Raw genomic sequence first — 20,078 nt, forward strand, 5'->3', positions numbered from 1 at the left:
GTTGAGACAGAGTCTCACTCTGTTGCCCTGAGTAGAATACTGTGGCGTCAGCCTAGATCACAGCAACTTCAAACTCCTGGTCTCAAGCAATCCTCCTAACTCAGCCTCCCGAGTAGCTGGGACTACATGCATGCAACTTGACATGTGGCTAATTTTTCTACTTTTAGTAGAGACAGGGGTCTCACTCTTGCTCAGGCTGGTCTCAAACTCCTGAGCTCAAGGGATCCTCCTACCTCAGCCTCCCAGAGTGCTAGGATTACAGGTGTGAGCCACCACACCCAGCCTCACTGCAAACTCTAACTCTTGGGCTCAAGTGATCCTTCTGCCTCAGCCTCCCAGGTAGCTGGGACTACAGGCATGTGCCCCAATGCCCAGCTGGGGTTTTTTTTTTTCCTGGTCTTTTTTGGTAGAGATGGGGTCTCATTCTTGCTCAGGCTAGTCTGGAACTGTTGAGCTCAAGCAATCCTCCCGCCTTGGCCTCCCAGAGTGCTAGGATTACAGGAGTGAGCCACCATGCCTGGCCTCCAAGGCTGATTAATACAATCTACTGCATCAATCATTTGAGGAAATAAGAATGAAGCTTTTAGTAATCTCCCTATATATTACAAACAATTGTTTCAGGTAAGTAAATAATAAAATACATTGTAACCATCAAATGCATCAAAGACATCTTAGTAGGTGCTGCGGGAGCTAAAATGATCAATTAGATATTGTTTCTGGTCTCAAGTTTTAGTCTCAGGTAGGAGATAAATATAAGCCAATAATTATTATATGTTAGGAAGTTTTAAGGGTCACAGAGCAACAAGGAAGTTCAAATATGGGAGATAATACTTCTGACTTCCAGAGGCCAGGAAAAGATACAAGCAGCAGACTTTGAAAAGATGGCTAAGATATGGTCCCGTAGAAACAAGATTAGAAAAAAGATATAGAGGCAGGGTAACAGGACAAGCACAGGAATGGAAGTTGGAAGGCACAGAGTAGTTTGGAAACTTTACTTGGGTAAAGGAAAGGAGAAGAAGATAGTGCTGGAAAAACAGTTTGAATACTCACTGAGTACCTACTCCATGCAAGGCACTATGTGCCAGGGATTAGGCTAGCTGTAAAGAAGCGGTGAAGACTGTGAAGAATTTTGATCCTTAGTTCAAGGAGTTTGGACTTTATTTAATAAGTAAAGGGGAGCCATAGGCCGGGTGTGGTAGCTCACGCCTGTAATTCTGGCACTCTGGGAGATGGAGGTGGGGGGGACTGTTTGAGGTCAGGAGTTCGAGACTAACCTGAGCAAGAGTGACACCCCGTCTCTACTCAAAAAATAGAAAGAATTAGCTGGGTAACTAAAAATAGAAAAAAAAAAAATTAGCTGGGAGTGGTGGTGCATGCCTCTAATTCAGCTACTTTGGAGGCTGAGGCAGGAGGATTGCTTGAGCCCAGGAGTTTGAGCTTGCTGTGAGCTAGGCTGACACCACGGCACTCTAGCTCGGGTGACAGAGTAAGATTCTGTCTCAAAAGAAAAAAAAAGGGAGCCATAGGTAGTACCTGTTCTTGAACTTATCATCAGATTTCTCACGTCAATCTTTACATTGCTACAAGAATGACCTTCTTAAAATGTAAATTGGATTATGTTTTTCACTTGATTGAAAACCTCTGATGTCTTCCCACTGTATTTTGGGAAGAAAAATTTATATTCCTTTCTGTAGACTGTAAGGCCTGATATGATCTAGCTCTTGTTCTTTCTTTAACCTCAGCTTATGCCATTATACTCTTTATTCAGTACATTTTAGCCACCCACAGTGGTTTTTCATCTCTTTGAACCCTTGCGTTATTTCCTGCCTGAGAGCCCTTGTACGTGCTGTTCTGAGGGGCTGGAATGCTCTTCTATTTGCTCTTTGCATGGCTGGTTTGTTCTTATCCTTCAGATTTTAGCTCAAAAAGTCACCACAGAGAGGCTTCACAACTATATTTAAAAAGAAGTTAGGTCAAAAACTTTTCACTTGTAAGAAAGACTATAAGTTCTTATGTAATCTGATAAAATAATAATTCACATACATAAAATTCATGTTATCTCACCTGCATATCAAAATGATGGCAAATAAATACACAGAAAAAGGATACATGAAGAGAGGGGTTGAGAGTCATGACATATGCATTTGACAGTCAAAACAGAAATCACAATTTAAGGACAAAAGTGCTTAATTTTCTAACTATTTTTTTTTTGATACAGGGTCACTCTGTTGCCCCGGCTAGAGTGCAGTGGCATGATCATAGTTCACTGCAGCCTCAAACTCCTGGGTTCAAGCTATCCTCTTGCCTCAGCCTCCCAAGTAGCTGGGACAACAGGCATGTGCCACCATGCCCAGCTAATTTCTAATTTTTGTAGAGATGGGGTCTTGCTCTTGCTCAGGCTGGTCTCGAACTCCTGGCCTCAACTGATCCTCCCATCTTAGTCTCCCAAAGTGCTAGGATTATGGGCTTAAGCCACTGCACCTGGCCTGGCTTTTTTTTTTTTTTTTTTAATAGCATTATCTATATATGAAAAGGCAACATATTTTGAAATAAATGATGGCAGATGGAGAAAATGACTTTAGCCAATTATGAGAAAAATTAAGAATAAAGTTGTACCCACAAAAGAGGTACCAATATTGCATGATTCTGGCATGAAGGCACTTTTTCCCCAAGGGTGATACATATATAACAAATTATGGCAAAATTTTTATAAGAATAGTTATCTCACCTGCATATGAAATGCTAAGAAGCTTGCTTCTTTCAAGAGGGGGAGCCCAAGAAGACCACATGGCATGCATGGCTGGATATGTAACACCCTGAAGGGGAGAAAATGATATTTCTAATGAAATATAAGGTAGTTTTGTTAATGTTTTATTTATTTTTTAAATTTTTTTTTTTTTTTTGGAGACGGAGTTTCACTCTGTCACCCAGGCTAGAGTGCAGTGGCATCATCAAATCTCCCTGCAACCTCAAATTCCTGGGCTCAAGCCATCCTCCTGCCTCTGCCTCCCAAGTAGCTGAGACTACAGGTGTGCACCACCACCCAGCTAATTTTTCTATTTTTTTGTAGAGATAGGATCTCCCTCTTGCTCAGGCTGGTCTCAAACTCCTGAGCTCAAATGATCCTCATGCCTCAGCCCCCCAGAGTGCTAGGATTACAGGCGTGAGCCACCACACCCAGCCAGAATTAAAATTTTAAACAATGATAAAAATGTTAAGAGGAAGAAAAAAAGAGGCAAAAATTAATAACAATTCTAAAAACAGCGGAAAGGACAGAAGAATCACAGAACTGAGATAGTTATATAAAATCATAAATTATTTGTCTTTACATTAGAGGATCAGAGAAAAGAGAAAATGCTAAAGAAGAGTTTCCATGAATAACAACAAATTTAAAAGTAAAACAAAGCAATTCAACAGTCTATTGTGCAAAATGTTTTAGATCTGAGAATCAATGATAGAACAGAGATAAACTGTGGCAAAAGCTCAAGAGGTAAGGATGGCCTATCTTAACCGTTTAATAGTGGTTTATTTTCTTCTCTCCTAAAGCATGAGCTATGAAGTCTCCCCTGGAAAAATGTTTTCTCTAGAGTTTGAGTAAAGCTTTCCAATCAAGACCTCATTGACCACAAACAAAATCTTGTTCAGGTTATTTTCTAGTTACTGCTTTCCCTAGTTAAAAAATAAATCCCTGGCGGGGTGGTGGGGGGGTGGGGGGAGAGGCGGAAAAAAAAAATAAATCCCTGTCATTATCCAATGTTAATTTTTGGTTTATAGTCATACCAACGAATGATATCTTTAAGAAGAGAGATTGATATAGGGTAAGGAGTAAAACAAAAGAGAAAAAATAAATTACCTCTCCTAGGCCTTCTAGTGCTCTGAGTACAATGAGAGGTCCAACTCCTAAATCTGCAGCAATGGGAGTGAACAGGGTCAAGACAGCAGTGCCAAGGATCCCAAATCCTAGCAGCAGTTTCCCCCCTATTTTGCTGGCAATATATCCTCCAGGAATTTGTGTGATGATGTAGCCATAAAAAAATGAACCGAGAATCCATCCTTGAGTTTCTGCATCCCATGGATACTTTTTACCCTATAAAAAGTAGAAGAAAAAAAAAACCACAACAATAATCCTTTAAGACTTTGACTAAATAGCTCTTTTCTCTTAGTGGCACATAAGTACATATAAAAGAAATTTTGAACCACTATTTTGGACTGAAGAACATGCAAACTTTCCAGTAGGTGGGTGAGTCATCATGATATAGACACATGCAGTTTGTAGAAGTGAAAGGAAAAGAATTAGAAGTCATAAACTTCAAGAAGGCTTGTTATTTTATGAAACTAGAGACCATAGGATGAGCTTAGAGACTTTGTAATAACCACAACCAAGAAGGCTCAGAGAAGAGTCACAGGCTTAATTCAGAAAGCTATTAAACAGGATACTGTAGTGGATGAGCTAGAATTTGGAGCCAGGGCTGAGTTTAAGTCTAGTTCTATTACTTATTGGATGTGTGATCTGAGAGGATTAAATGAAAAATGCACATAAAATAAGGCCTGATACACAGTGTTCACTTAATATTGGCAATTAACATGTATAAATGCAGATAATTAATATCTCCCCATTTCAGACCAAGCACTTAAACAAGCATATGGAACAACACAAAAGAGCAAGAATTCAAACCAAGCCATAAAGTTCATGTAAGTAGGACCTGACTTTTAATTAGTAGCAACACACAGTAAGGTACTAAGGAAGATTTAGTGACTGATCTGAGTATCTGACATCTTTAGTGCAGGTAGCTGTAGAACCAAACTAACATGTCAAGAACCATTCCAAGCTTTCTTTTTACTGTGGACATAAGGCAGATGAAGATAAGTAGCTAGATCAACAAAGGAAAAGATACAAAGCAAGCTCCTAGTCCTGATTATCCTTGTTTAGGGTACCAATTTGTAGCTCATCTGTAGAATTCTAGGACTTTGTGTATGGTCCAGCAGTACTTCCCATGAAGGTCATAGGTTGGAGTAAGGAAAGTAGGGGATGTGTATCTAAATATGTTATTCAGCAACATTATTAAAGTCAAATATAAAGATTTTTGATAAGTCATTAGTTCTCTTGGGGAGAAACCCTCTTTCCTGCTTGAATGCTCCTGTTTGTAAATGGCAGAGAAGACTCACCCAAGTATGATCCAGTGCCTTCATGAGCACTGAAAATGGATGAAAATATACTCACAAAAAAAATATGAGTCTTTTCTCCCTGTACTGTTTCCTTGTGTGATAAGCAAAGTAAAATATTTAAGGGGCATAAAACTTAATTCTAAAGAGATGATGAACAGACATTTATCACAATTCCACTATAACATGAGGCAGGCAAAATGATTTAAGTAGCTTAGGTTAGACATGTATAAATTTAGAAAAGAATGGCCTAAGAAATTAGCCAGTTTTTATTTTTCATCCTGCAGCTGAGATTATATAAACCCTCCTGCAACAGTAACCATATAAGTGAAATAGCTATTAAATAATAATACTATAAAAACTATTTAGAAACATTTGAAACAATCTAATTTTCTGATATATAAAATGGGTTTTTTCAAATTCTCTTCAAGAATGGCATATTTATAGAGGGAACTGAAGAACTACTTTTCAAACAGATCAAGTACAGCAGTAGTAGCTACAGTTACAAGTTATTGTCAAACCAGTTCTTGGAGAAATACAAAAAGAAAGTGATTCAGACTATACGTAAAGAAAGTGTTTGTGGTTTCTGTAGGATGAAGAAAGACCTTTTCATATTTTTCATTGGAATATTTTAGGATTAATTTTGTTTGCTTAAAAAATAACACCTACCGTTTGATTATGAGGAACTTTTACAGGCGCAGAATGCTCTGCACACTCCTTGGAAGTTCTATTATCTGCTAACGTTGTATTTGAATCTACCATATCCACTAATGCAACACTCAAATTCACACGTAATGCATAGACAACGAAGAAACCCAAAAACGCCAAAATTGCTAGGTTGTAACGAGCAGAGCAGCACACTGGAGCTGAAATAAAGATTGGGGGAAAGCTTTAATTAAAAGAACAAATTAGATGATATTGCCTAAATGATGGAAAAGGTTACTTTTTAGAAACTTACACAAAAGTCAATAATCATGAATATTTTCCTAAGAATATTCTCAGGTTAAGAAAATCTAAAAATATTTAGCAAAGAGAATTTGTTCAGTAGTCATCTTGTTGCAAAAAAAAATTTACTGCCAAGACTAGGGCATGAAACCTCTCTTGATACATTTCTTACCTTGAAGTATATCCTCAGAGTCTGGGTTTGAATCAGAAGCCATGATTAATACTTAAGGCTATCCTAAACTAAATGTATTTAGGATCCAGAAGCAAACTTGCAGAATCTGTGACAGTTATAGCATCTGTGACAGTTGCTCAGTAGCTATCATGCTTAGAAGGCCCACAGCAAAAAGGAAATAAGTGAATGCACCACAATGATTCAAAAAAAAAAAAAAAAAATAAGGAAGGCAGACTAGATTGGAAGAACCAATGAAAGATGGATCATGTGGCAGGAGGAGTTTGATCTATTTTTTGCTGTAACTGTAGGCTTATGCAAGTAATTTCTCTTTTTTCTTTTTTTACTGAGTTGCAGAATTGGAGAGAGATGGGAATTCAGAAAGCTGACTAAGGGTGATCAGCTGCTTCGTGACAAAGAGAAATTAGAATCCAAAGTCTGCACATTTTAAATTTGGTAACCAGTGTTTGATAAATACCTGTTTAAAGATATGAACATGTATTTCATTGGGCAATGGCAAATTAAAATTAAATACGTATATATGAAAATACATGTGCTTTTATTTGGTAATGACACATTAACATTATATAGATGTGTGTGTTTTTCCCCTCTTCAGAAATCGTGGTATTTTCATTGACCTAACATCAAAGGAGAATACATTTTTCAGAGTACAAAGGTCTCGGTACTGACTCAGATGAACTGAAATTCAGACTGAAACATTAATGAATAGGGCACAACTATACTTTATATATATATATATGCATATATATATATTTTTGAGACAGAGTCTCGCTCTGTTGCCTGGGCTAGAGTGAGTGCTGTGGCATCAGCCTAGCTCACAGCAACCTCAAACTCCTGGGCTTAAGCAATCCTCCTGCCTCAGCCTCCTGAGTAACTTCAACTACAGGCATGCACCACCATGCCCGGCTAATTATTTCTATATATATTTTTAGTTTGCCAGATAATTTCTTTCTATTTTTAGTAGAGACGGGGTCTCACTCTTACTCAGGCTGGTCTCAAACTCCTGACCTCGAGCGATCCACCCACCTCGGCCTCCCAGAGGGCTAGGATTACAGGAGTGAGCCACCGCGCCCAGCGATTTAGGTATATTAATATGCCATGATCCCCTTCACTTTTCTATAAGCCCTCATATACTTAACAACTGATATCAATATTTTCCCTGTGCAAGATTAATCTTTTAACAGAAAAATTTTCATTTGGCATTCTTGAATCCTTTTTTCAGGTGTACAGCTATGAGATTTATGGCGCCACTACTATAGTTAGATCCAGATCTGTAAGAACTGTTTTTTTAAAGCTCTATTCACACTCTCTCTGTTAATTGAATCTAGACAAATTTGCTCTCTGCTCCAACCAAATGGGCAGCTATCTAGTTAAGGACAGTTTCGATATTGCAAGGCATGTTCTGTAGAAGAACACATTTTCTTTATCATAGCTTAGTGTCAGACAGTATTACATAAAAGTCTGGATGGGGGACTCATAATTTCACCAAATTTGTGCAATTAAAATATGTTACTTTAGGCTGGGTACGGTGGCTCATGCCTGTAATCCTAGCACTCAGGGAGGCTAAGGCGGGAGGATCGCTTGATTTCAGGAGTTTGAGACCAGCCTGAGCAAGAGCGAGACCCTGTTTCTACTAAAAATAGAAGAATTAGCCAGGCTTTGAGGCCTGCAGGCCCAGCTACTCAGAAGGTGGAGGAAGGAGGATCGCTTGAGCCCAAGAGTTTGAGGTTGCAGTGAGCTATAACGGCACTCCACCCAGGGTGACAGAGCAAGACTCTGTCTAAAAAAAAAAAAAAGAAAAAAAAAAAGAGCTTATTTGATTGCTATGTTCAGATTACAGAGGGGAGAAGGGAGAAGTGTGACTACGGGTGGAGACGTAGAATCAGGGAGATCACTTAAGGAAATACTGCACCTTGCCAGGTAAGAGAAGGTGGCAAGAGATGGAAGCGGAGGCCATGAAGAGTAATGGGCAGATTTGAGATAAGTTTAGAGGCAGAATTAATGGGCCTTGCCTACATGTCAGATGTGGGAGCAAGTGAAAGAGAGGGACAACATTATTAGTAATTCTCTTACTCTAAACAACTTTATTTTAGGCTACTATAATTTGTAATATAATTATTCTATTCTATTCTTTTTTTTTTTTTTTTTGAGACAAAGTCTTGCTCTGTCGCCTGGGCTAGAGTGCCGTGGCATCAGCCTAGCTCACAGCAACCTCAAACTCCTAGGCTCAATTGATCCTCCTGCCTCAGCCTCCTGAGTAGCTGGTACTACAGGCATGCATCACCATGCCTGGCTAATTTTTTCTACTTTTAGTAGACACAGGGTCTCGTTCTTGCTCAGGCTAGTCTCGAACTCCTGACCTCAAGTGATCCTCCTGCCTCGGCCTTCCAGAGTGCTAGGATTACAGGCGTGAGCTACCACGCCCAGCCGAATATAATTATTCCATTCTATTCTTATCTGTAGTTACCTTCTTTTACTGTATGTTATTAGTTTTCCCCAAGTGATGCTTAATTTGGACTATGACATAACTTACCATGTGAATAAGATGTGGGGGCTAGGAGCTTGAGAAGCGAAAAAAGTGTAAGTAAAATGATTTCAAATTCCTGGTGATATTACTTGGAAATCTGACCTACGAATTATGGATCAGGCAATTTAATTTTTGGGGCACAGTCAATAATCAGAATATAAAAAGCCAACACAAATGTCACAAAGTATATAATATGACTATGAAGTTTTAAGAAATATTAAAAATAAACAGTATTAGCTTTATAAAAATGGTTGCTGATTATATCTATTTATTTTATTTTTTTATTTTTTTGAGACAGAGTCTTACTTTGTTGCCCAGGCTAGAGTGCCATGGCATCAGCCTAGCTCAGAGCAATCTCAAACACCTGGGCTCAGCCGGGCGCTGTGGCTCACGCCTGTAATCCTAGCACTCTGGGAGGCCGAGGTGGGTGGATCGCTCAAGGTCAGGAGTTCAAGACCAGCCTGAGGCCTGGCGCGGTGGCTCACGCCTGTAATCCTAGCACTCTGGGAGGCCGAGGTGGGCGGATCGTTTGAGCTCAGGAGTTCAAGACCAGCCTGAGCAAGAGCGAGACCCCATCTCTACTAAAAATAGAAAGAAATTATATGGACAGCTAAAAATATATATAGAAAAAATTAGCCGGGCATGGTGGCACATGCCTGTAGTCCCAGCTACTCGGGAGGCTGAGACAGGAGGATCGCTTGAGTTCAGGAGTTTGAGGTTGCTGTGAGCTAGGCTGACGCCACGGCACTCACTCTAGCCTGGGCAACAGAGTGAGACTCTGTCTCAAAAAAAAAAAAAAAAAAAAAAAAAAAAGACCAGCCTGAGCAAGAGCGAGACCCCGTCTCTACTAAAAATAGAAAGAAATTATCTGGCAAACTAAAATATATATATAGAAAAAATTAGCCGGGCATGGTGGCGCATGCCTGTAGTTCCAGCTACTCGGGAGGCTGAGGCAGTAGGATCACTTAAGCCCAGGAGTTTGAGGTTGCTGTGAGCTAGGCTGACGCCACGGCACTCACTCTAGCCAGGGCAACAAAGCGACACTCTGTCTCAAAAAAAAAAAACAAAACATCTGGGCTCAAGCGATTCTCCTGCCTCAGCCTCCCAAGTAGCTGGGACTACAGGCATACACCACCATGCCCGGCTAATTTTTTCTATATATATTTTTAGTTGTCCATATAATTTCTTTCTATTTTTAGTAGAGTTGGGGTCTCGCTCTTGCTCAGGCTGGTCTTGAACTCCCGAGCTCAAACGATCCACCCGCCTCGGCCTCCCAGAGTGCTAGGTTGCTGATTATAAATGGATCTAGTCAGAAAAACTATATTTCAGATTAAGTATGGAAGTAGAGCAAAACATGCCTACGAGTTTGGATAATCTTTGAAATCGATACCATAAAAAAATGTGTTGCATGATCAAGGTAGAGAACATTCATTGAACATCTACCTGAAATCAAGTTCAAAGCAAAATTATGTTTGCATAATGAACAAAGCACCCATCAAAACAAACATCAGCTTCTAAAATATGTTTTAAACTTAGGAGTGGGGGCGGGGGTAACTGAAAGAACACAGACTCATTTAGGGTGGGACTTGGGAGTAAATTTCAGTTCTGATTTTCGCTGGCTGTATGTCTTTGTAGAAATTATTTATAGTTTTCATTCTCTGCTTTCTCATCTCTAAAATGAGGAGACCACTATCTACCTCACTGGGCTGTGTGGAGAGTAAATGAACTACTGTAGGACACTCAGTAGAACTACAGCAGGCACTCAGTAAACATGAGTTCCTCTCCTCTGTACCCTGGAGAAAGTTATACCAGTAAGATAAAGTACAACGACCAAACGTACAAGGGACAAAGGGGACATATTAAGCTGCCCGGAGGTTGAGTGCAGTCAGGGAAGACCTCTCGGAGAAGGAATATTTGACTGAGTCTTCATCAACCAACAGGAAGTCACCAGACAGGACAGAGGAGGGAGAGCAATCTGAGCAAAGGCAGCAGTGTGTATATAAGTATGAAAATGAGGAAGATAAGACAGGGAGAGCAGGAAATTCTAAATGATCCAAGGTGGCTGGACTATGTACTGCAGTAACTCTAAGAACTAACATTATTGAGTGGGATAGTGGGTATTGAGTTTAAAAACATAAAATAATGGCTAATATTTTTACTGAGCACTTACTATGTGCTGGGTATCAGTCCAAGTGTTTTGCCTGTATTAGGGTTATTATTTGGATTAACTGAGTTAGTACATGTAAAATACTTAGCACACTGCTTAGCACCTAGTAACCGTGATTTGTTATTATTATTATTGCTTTTTCTGGATATTAGGAAATGAGGTTATTTCTTAAGAATTGAGGTTATTTCTCATTTGTGAGAAACCGGGATTTGGGAAAAGTAAGAAGGTGTTGAAGAGAGTGGGAGCATGAGGTAATATTCAACTAGTGTAATCCCACCTATCAGCAATTAATTCCTGATAAATCCTTATTTATTTCTAGCTCCAAAATTAATACTCACATATATGAAAATGCCACATTTCATTAAAATGGACCCAGTTACTTCAATATTAAAACTGATTATCACAACATGACCCAAGGCCATTTTCCTTCATTTTGTAATATGGTCACTCTCTACCAGTACCCCATACCTCATATTTGACTACTTTCACAAACTTAAGCATCTCTTTGAAACTCAATAGTTATTAACTGAAACTTTAATGTAAATCCCCCGCCCCCAACAGAACAGGGGAAAAAAAAATCAATGAAAACAAAGCACAGGAATTATAAGCTAGAAAAGCACAAATTCCAGTAGAGTGTGACAAGGAAGAATAGGGCCCTCATTTTTCCATGCCTAGCTTCTCTGAGGAATGCAAATTCAAAATGGTTTTCTTTGATGCTGCTGCTACTAATGAAAATGATAATAATGGCAACTAACACTATATGGTAGACTCTATTCTGAGTACTTTCCATTAGCTCATTTAATCCTCACAATAACCCTATAATTAAGTATATTATTTTCTCCGATTTAGACATAAGGAAAGCACAGAGAGGTTAGGTTACATGCTAAAGCTCACACAGCTAGTTAGTGGAGCTGTGATTGGCAATTAGGCACTCGTCTCCAGATCTATGCTCTCTCTTTAAACACAAAGAAATGTCTTGGAAGCCCTAAAACTGATTTGTCCTAACCTGAATGAGCATGTCTTTGGTGCAAGTGTATTTTGAAAATCCAATTAATCAAATACAAGAGTGATCGCATTTATACAAAAGTAAACTTTCAGTTTGCGGGAACTGTAGTGAATGTAGAATTTTTATGCGTGGGAGGGGAAACTTTGCTCTCCCTCACCTACTTTTCTCACTTCCTCCTACCTAATTAGGCAGAAAAACCTACAGACGTCCTGTTGTTCATTAGCATAAACCATACTTCCCCGTGAAAGCAAATGTTTGCGAGGAAAACCATAACTGGGTTGCTGAGAATTCCATCAAATCATATCAAACTGAGAAGTATTAGTTCTTTTTTTTTGTACAAGTGAAACATTGTCCCAGAGATAAGTATTAATTCCTAACACTAAAGAAATATATTTTAACTTTAGCTCTCTTAATAAAGAAGCACTGTGCATATTTAAAACCATGTCCTTTTATTCCAGGTGGGGTGAGAAACTTAAAAATTTGTGAAGGATCAAGTAAAAATGATAAAGCATTTTGTAAGTAGAAATTTTTTGACTATAATACAAATGTGGCAGTGTTGTGTGTTGAGGAAGGAGGATAGGACTAAAATCCAGGAGAACCCTGAGGCCAGACCTTAATAATACCATTGTGTATTAATACAACTTTTCGCAACTTAGTTAAGCCCTCTCGCCTTCAGTTGCCTGCATGTAAGTGACACTCCACTAGATGGTAGTCTTTGAGGTCTTTTTACTGCTGTAAAATTTTATGACTATGACATTTTATCAGCCTTTCTCTACTTAGGTGTAGATAAGGTACAGCTAATTTCATACTAGTTTGTTCCAGAAACAAACATAAAAGGTAAATAGAATGCATCTAAACATATGGAAAGGGAAATTTTTTTTTTAAGCCCTCCCCCCAAACAGAAGTTTTAAGGGCTGCTAAAACCAAAACTTTTAAACAATAATTCTGATGGAGGCCGGGCGCGGTGGCTCACGCCTGTAATCCTAGCACTCTGGGAGGCCAAGGCGGGTGGATCGCTCAAGGTCAGGAGTTCGAGACCAGCCTGAGCAATGAGCGAGACCTCGTCTCTACTAAAAATAGAAAGAAATTATCTGGCCAACTAAAATATATATAGAAAAAAAAATTAGCCGGGCATGGTGGCACATGCCTGTAGTCCCAGCTACTCGGGAGGCTGAGGCAGTAGGATTGCTTAAGCCCAGGCGTTTGAGGTTGCTGTGAGCTAGGCTGACGCCACGGCACTCACTCTAGCCTGGGCAACAAAGCGACACTCTGTCTCAAAAAAAAAAAAAAAAAAAATTCTGATGGAAAGTCTTTTTTTAAGCATACACTCATACCTTCTTAAATATGCAAACTAAATACATAAAACATAATTTCATCTTTAAAAAATACATCTAAGGGTCATCGTGTTTCCTCTATTAGATCACACGTGGTATATAACTATTACTAAAGCTGGGACGGGGCATTGCTGAGAGGTAAATGAGGTAAGCCCTGGTGTCTTCTATAAAGTTGTTATACCCATCTTTGTCTTTTCCACCTCTTTTCTCCTCTCTTGTCCTGCTCACAACACCTCAGACACATGGCTTAATTTAAAATAGTGTTGACTAATACCCTATAACTGTAGGTTCCTCCTCTATAAAACCTTTATCATAATTTAAATAGCAAAAATAATGTGTTACTACTATTTCTACTTCACTTGCTCTCCAGTAAGTATGCAAACAGTGAAAATGAGAAGGGAAATTGCTGTAATGAAGGCAGCCTCATCAAGCCAGGAAGAACAGGGTTAATACCAAAGCTCTCTATACACTCAACCTATAAATCAAGCAGGGATTATTTATAGAAGTGATGCTAGGAGCTAATTTTCTCCTTTTTCAATTAACTTTATTAAAATATAATTTACATGACAAATGTACACATCTGTCCATCCCAATCAAGACCAAGATGTAGAACTTTTCTGTCACCCCGAAAAGTACGCTAGTGCCTCTCTTCAGACCATTTCCTCCTGCCCACACCTTCCAGGCAATCACTGATCTGCTTTCTGTTATTATATATAGCATTAGTTTTGCTTGTTCTAGAACTTCATATTCATGGAATCATACATTAATATGGTGGTTTCTTTTGCTCAGCATGTTTTTGATATTTATCCATGTTGTTATGTGTATCAGCAGTTTGTTCCTGTTTACTCTACTGTACAGCTATATCACAATTTATCCATTCACCAATAGATGGCTACCTAGGTTGTTTCTGTTTTTGACTATTATGAATAAAGCTGCCATAAACATTGTGTGGTCATATGGTGACGTATGTTTAAAAGAAACTGCTCAATAGTTTTCCAAAGTAGATGTACCATTCTGCACTGTTACTAGCAATGTACTAGAGTTCTAGTTGTTTCATATTCCTGCCAACATTTGGTATTCACAGCCTTTTTGGTTTTAGCCATTCTAAGGGCTACAAAATGGCTCGTTGAGGTTTTAATGTGCATTTTCCTGACAATGTTTAACATCTGAGTTAAATTTTGATTATATATACATATTTTCCAATTACAACCGAATATAGTAATTTCTAGGGAATATCTTTATTATGGCATTTGTTATATTATTTTACAGAGAAATATTATGAAATTCTAACCATATATGCTGCAGAAGAAGATCAGTTTATGAAACTAAGTACAACTTCGAGGTAAAACATCACTATGGTACAGTATTTGGTACATTGAGAATTGACTAAAATAAACTCCCAGCTGCTGCATGGAGCTATAACCTCTACTGCCACCATCTGGTAACATTAAAAACAAATAACAAAGATAACACAGAAAACTAGTAATGTATTGTACTCGGTCAGCAAAAGTCATATTTCTAATTCAACTCTCATGCACCTATCTTTGAAACTATAGAGTACATGCAAACTAATTTGTTAATTTTCATTACTTTTAAAGAAAGTATATTATAAAAATATCAAACAAAATATTTTAATTTCCCCAAATTCAGGGAAGATGCTTTGTGAAGTACCTTCCTTTTCGATTTGTTGCAATACCTTTGGCAAATTGCCTGAGGGCTCTATAGATATCCTATTTTGAGGATAACTAAATTGTTTTCTAAAACTGTGGACTGCTAGATGGGGTAAAAATGAAATGTCTGCAATATTCTAGTCTCTTACTAGACAATGTCAAGATGTTCGCTGGGTTATTATGCAATAATTGCCCTCCATATACTCACAAATGTTAACCTCAGTGTTTTCTTGTCTCCCCTCCCCGCCCAAGGAGTGACCAGATCACATGCTGACGGATAAGCAGTTGCAGAAACCTGGCGGCGACAGGGAAGAAGAGCTAGGGGCTCTTCCTGGCCCTTTGCCTATTGATTTGCAGATTTCTCTCCTGGTTCGCTCTTACACTGGGGTCCTCCGCCCCGCCCTTTGCCCATTGATTTGAAGATTCTCTTCCAGTTTTCTCTTTCGCGGGGTCCCCAATTCAGCACTATAGAAAATAAACACAAGCCCGGGGCCGGCGGCACACAGCCGCTCTCCGCCGGGTCCCGCGGGGCTGCACCTGCCGAGGCCCCGCCCGAGTCCCCCGCCCGACCTCGCGGTCCCCGCCCGGCGCCCGGGGTCCCGGTGGGCTTCTGGGCTCCGAGGCGGGCAGAGGCTGAGTGGGGCCCTGAATGGGCTCCCCCTTCTCGAGTCCCCTGGTGGCTCCGGCCCCACCAGCCCAGGGTGCGGGTAGCCTGGCCACGCTCGCCCCAGGACCGGCGCCCGATCGAAGCCCCTCGACGGCCCGGCCGCTTACCGGCTTCGGCCCGCGGGGCGCCCCGCAGAAGGGGCGTGCTGTCTGTGCCCTCCTCGCCATCGTTCACGGCCGGGCCCCGAACCGGGGACCTCATGACGCCTACGTGGAGCAGGTGTGCTCGCGATCCCGCCAAGACAAGCGCCCCAGCCCCACAGCCGTAGCCCCTGCACGGAGCTAGAGGGGCTGGGCGGGCGGGGGCGCTAGCACCGCCCCCGGCCTGGCACCGCCCCGGCCACGTCGTGTCGCTGCGGCCCCGCCCCCGCCGCCATCTTAGGTGCGGGCAGCGGCGGCCGGGTCGGGCGGGGCGCGGCGCAGTTCCGGGAGTCCTGGGCTGGCGCCGAGGGGCGGCTGGAGTTAGCTCTGCCCGCCGCTCTGCACCTGCCTGTAGCGCGGTTCTCAGAACTCTGCCCCCTTGTGAAGCGCAGGGCCCCCCCCTCCGGGAGCGAGGATGAGCGGCCGCCTGGGGGCGAGTGGTGGGGACTTGATCGTGCCTAAGGGGAGGGCTTCGGGCGAACTAGGGAGGTGGATGGTGTGCATTTGACGTCCAGCTGTCTGCAGTAAATTGCCACGACGGTTGGCAACCTTTGTCCTTCTACCCCGTGACGCACCTTGTCCCTACAAGAGCTCTTGAGGTGGAAAAACAATAAAGGGGCATAAATTTATGTTGTGTCCTATGAAACTGTGGATTTTATAGGTAAAAATAATCCACTATAGGCAGTTTCATATGGGTCAAGCTATAGAACCCTCTGATGTGTATGAGTGTGTTTATATCTCTACAGGTTTAATTCTGATAGATTGTGCTTGCATTCGCTGACTCTGAGAAAGTGTAACTAGGAAAACCTAAGAAACTGGGAAACCGGCCTTGGCAGGGCAGAGCCCTGGAGCCGCTGTCAGGACCGTGGGCAGTTCGGCAGCTGTCATGGGTAATATAGGCTATCTCTGGGGAGATAGGAAAATAAGATGTGCTGGGTGCTCTCGGGGAGTTCGGGTAGACAGGGAAAACTCACAAGCCGATAATTCAGGAAACCAGGTATGAGGCTCGGGGAAGGTCCGTGCGGGAACAAGGGGGAGGGTCCTTTGCCCAGCAAGGGGGGTGAGGATTTCTGGAGGCATCCCCGACTTCCAGATCAGTAAATACTGGGAAAGTTTTCAAATTAAAACAACAAATCAAGCCTTATTTCTGAGTTACTGAAATTACCGTGCAGATTTTAAACTCTCAGAGGGTTGTGGAAAAATGCCACCCAAACTTGATTATGTGCATCATCACCTGGCGGATCCTTTCAAAATGTAGATTCAGATTCAGCAGGTCTGGTGTGATGGTTAATTTCGTGAAGCTACGTGGAGGGTGTTTTTGGCTGAGATTAACACTGAAATCAGTGAGCTTTGTTTTGAGTAACGCTGGTTTTCCTCCATAATGTGTGTTGGCTTCATTCAATCAAAAGAACAAAAGACTAGCCCCCGCTCCCTCCCCAAGTAAAGGCGAATTCTCCAGCGGAGTGTCTTCAGGCTTCATCTGCACCCGGGCCCTCCTCAGTCTCCAGGCTTGTGAACTCTGGGCTTTTTTGGGTCTGGAGTCAACGGCCTATATTGTGTGAGCCAAAAGCTTATAGTCTCTCTCCTCTCTCCCCTCTTCCCTGCCCTCCTTTTCCCCAGCTCTCCCTCCTACCATCTCTTTCTATCTCTTATCTCCTATTAGTTCTATTTCTCTGATAAGCCTAATACATTTGGGATAGGCCTGAGATTCTGTATTGCTAACAAGCACCCAGATGACCAAGGTTATAGAGGTTATAGAGGAACAGCAAGGTTATAGGGGTGTCAACAAAAAAGAAGCCAAACTCTGTCAAATGATGTATTTATTTATTTTTATTTATTGTTTTGAGACAGAGTCTCTCTCTGTTGCCAGGCTAGAGTGCCATGGCATCAGCCTAGCTCGCAGCAACCTCAAACTCCTGTGCTCAAGCAATCCTCCTGCCTCAGCACCCACCAGTAGCTGGGACTACAGGCCCATGTCACCATGCCTGGCTAATTTTTTCTATTTTTAGTTGCCTGGCTAATTTTTTTTCTATTTCAGGTTTTTTTTTTTTTTTTTGAAAGACATGGGGTCTTGCTCTTGCTCAGGCTGGTCTCGAACCCCTGATCTCAATCGATCCTCCCTGCCTCGGCCTCCCAAAATGCTAGGATTACAGGTGTGAGCCACCAGGCTGGCCTCTGTAAAATAATTTAAGGAGGTTTATTCTGAGCCAAATTTGAGGACCATGGCCTAGAACCATGCCCAAGAAGCCTTGAGCAAGTGGACTCGCTGTCATTGGGTTACAGTTTGGTTTTGTACATTTCAGGGAGACAGGAATTACATGTAAAGGCATAAATCATTGATTTACATGGAAAGCATACATTGGTTTGGCCTGAAAAGGTGGGACTTCTCAAAGTGAAGGCTTACAGGTTATAGGAGAGTTTAAAGACTCTTTGATTTCTAATTGGTTAAAGAAATGAAGCTTTGTCTAAAGGCTTGGAATGTTTTAAGTTAATACATTGACATACTAGAAAAAAATTTTTTTTTTCTTGTGGCCACGGTGTTTTATTACAAAACTAGAATAAAAACTTCAAAAACAAAAGGATCCTTTCTAATTTAAAAAAAAATTTGTTATTTTTTATTGTTTTCTGTGCATGAATTATATGCAACTTGAAAAATAAGTTTTCTGGGCTCCCAAGGTGTAGAGATATGTGAGTAGCATATGCTACACGAGGCCCTGGCTCAAAACTAGCCTGAGTTACATACAACTCAAATGGCAGTTAATGTGTTAAGATAAAGGTCTGTTAATCAGAGACAAGGCTCTGGACATATGCCCCGACTCAAGTGATTTATTATGTATATCGAGGACCTGAAGGTTTGTCTTGCATAACTTTAGGCCTGTTAATGAGATACAAAGGATATCTACAAGAAGAGAGGGGAGCATGATGATGCTTGTCTGACTTCCCTTCTCATGGCCAGCAACTCAGTTTTAGGGGTATCCCCTTGGCCAAGAGAGGGTCTATTCAGTCTGCCGGCGGTGGGGGGAGCCTTAAGATTTTATTTTAGTTCACAGAAGACTTGGGCCAGGGAATAAAGATTCCAACAGACTTTAAAGATTTCAAACCAGAAGACTTTTTTTTTAAATATAGTTTTTATTTGAGAAGTTTTAGGTTTACAGAAAAGTTGGAAAGACAGTACAACAAATTTTTCGTACCCTTTGCCTAGTTTGACCTGTTAAGATCTTATATTATTATATCTTTGGCACAACTAATGAGTCAATATTGGAAGATTATTATTAACTGAAGTTCATACTTACTTTGGATTTATTTAGTTTTTACCTAATGTTCTCTTTCTGTCTCAGGATCCATCCATGACTCCACATTATATTTCATCATGATAGGTCAGACTTTTGTTTTTTTTGCTGATTTTGACAGTTTTGTGGAGTACCAGTGGGTTTTACAGAAAATCTCTCAATTAGGGTTTGTCTGGTGTTTTTCTTATAATTAGACTGGGGTTATGGATTTTTAAGGGAAGATCAAAGGGGTAAAATGCCATTCTCATGGTATAATTTCAAGGGAATGTGCTGTCAACAGACCTTTTCACTGATCATTATCACTGGTGATGATAAGCTTCATCACATCATGTGCCTGAGGTAGTGTTTGTCAGGTTTTTTTTCCCTTGTAAAGTTACTCTATTTTTCCCCCTCTCCATACTTTTCTCTTTGGAAAGAAGTTAGTATGTACAGTCTTCACTTAAGGGATGGGGAATTATGTATATTTCACCAGTTTGAGGGGCAGAATTCTTTTGTATGGGAGATTTGTCCATTTTCCCCCATTTATCTATTCAATTATTTATTTATTTATTGTATATTATTATTATTATTTTTTGAGACAAGGTTGCACTCTGTCACCCAGGCTAGAGTGCAGTGGCACAATCATAGTTCACTGCAATCTCAAACTCCTGGGCTTAAGTGGAACAATGTGGTCCTATAAATCATCCTCTTTTAAATCTCAGCTTTTTCTCTAAAATAATTATAATAAGTTGTAAAGATTATTGAGATATGATGATTGAAATATTTTATTCAATATTTTAATTTATTTTTTTTTTTTTACCATATTTGACAATTAATCATTTGAGGGTTGATTCAGTCAGGTTAATTTCTAAATTTCTTATTATTTTTGAGTCTCTGGCATTTAGTGCTTATTTTCTTCAAACTATATCATCTTGCTATGTAGGAAGAAACATTTCATCATTTGGAGACCTTTTCCTCAAAGAGTTTTTTGAGTTAAAGT

At 40.5% G+C, this 20,078-nt stretch overlaps 1 protein-coding gene across 6 annotated transcripts in view; it reads right to left on the minus strand.

The window, feature by feature from the left end:
- Positions 1-15,927, minus strand: part of SLC17A5 (solute carrier family 17 member 5) — a 49,409-nt gene extending 33,482 nt beyond the window's left edge. For 5 of the 6 annotated variants that reach the window (XM_069487754.1, XM_069487755.1, XM_069487753.1 and 2 more), the window contains exons 1-4: positions 15,777-15,927; positions 5,833-6,029; positions 3,854-4,087; positions 2,729-2,816 (exon numbers count right to left, since the gene is read on the minus strand). In XM_069487754.1, the coding sequence (XP_069343855.1) occupies positions 2,729-2,816; positions 3,854-4,087; positions 5,833-6,029; positions 15,777-15,870 (613 nt within the window). In that variant the 5' untranslated portion in view covers positions 15,871-15,927. Of the gene's footprint in view, positions 1-2,728; positions 2,817-3,853; positions 4,088-5,832; positions 6,030-6,280; positions 6,302-15,776 lie in introns of all 6 variants that reach the window. The other variant, XM_069487752.1, reaches the window with a different exon arrangement.
- Positions 15,928-20,078: the final 4,151 nt, after the last annotated feature.

The sequence above is a fragment of the Eulemur rufifrons genome, chromosome 15 (genome assembly GCF_041146395.1).
Source record: "Eulemur rufifrons isolate Redbay chromosome 15, OSU_ERuf_1, whole genome shotgun sequence".
Taxonomy (NCBI): Eukaryota; Metazoa; Chordata; class Mammalia; order Primates; family Lemuridae; genus Eulemur; species Eulemur rufifrons.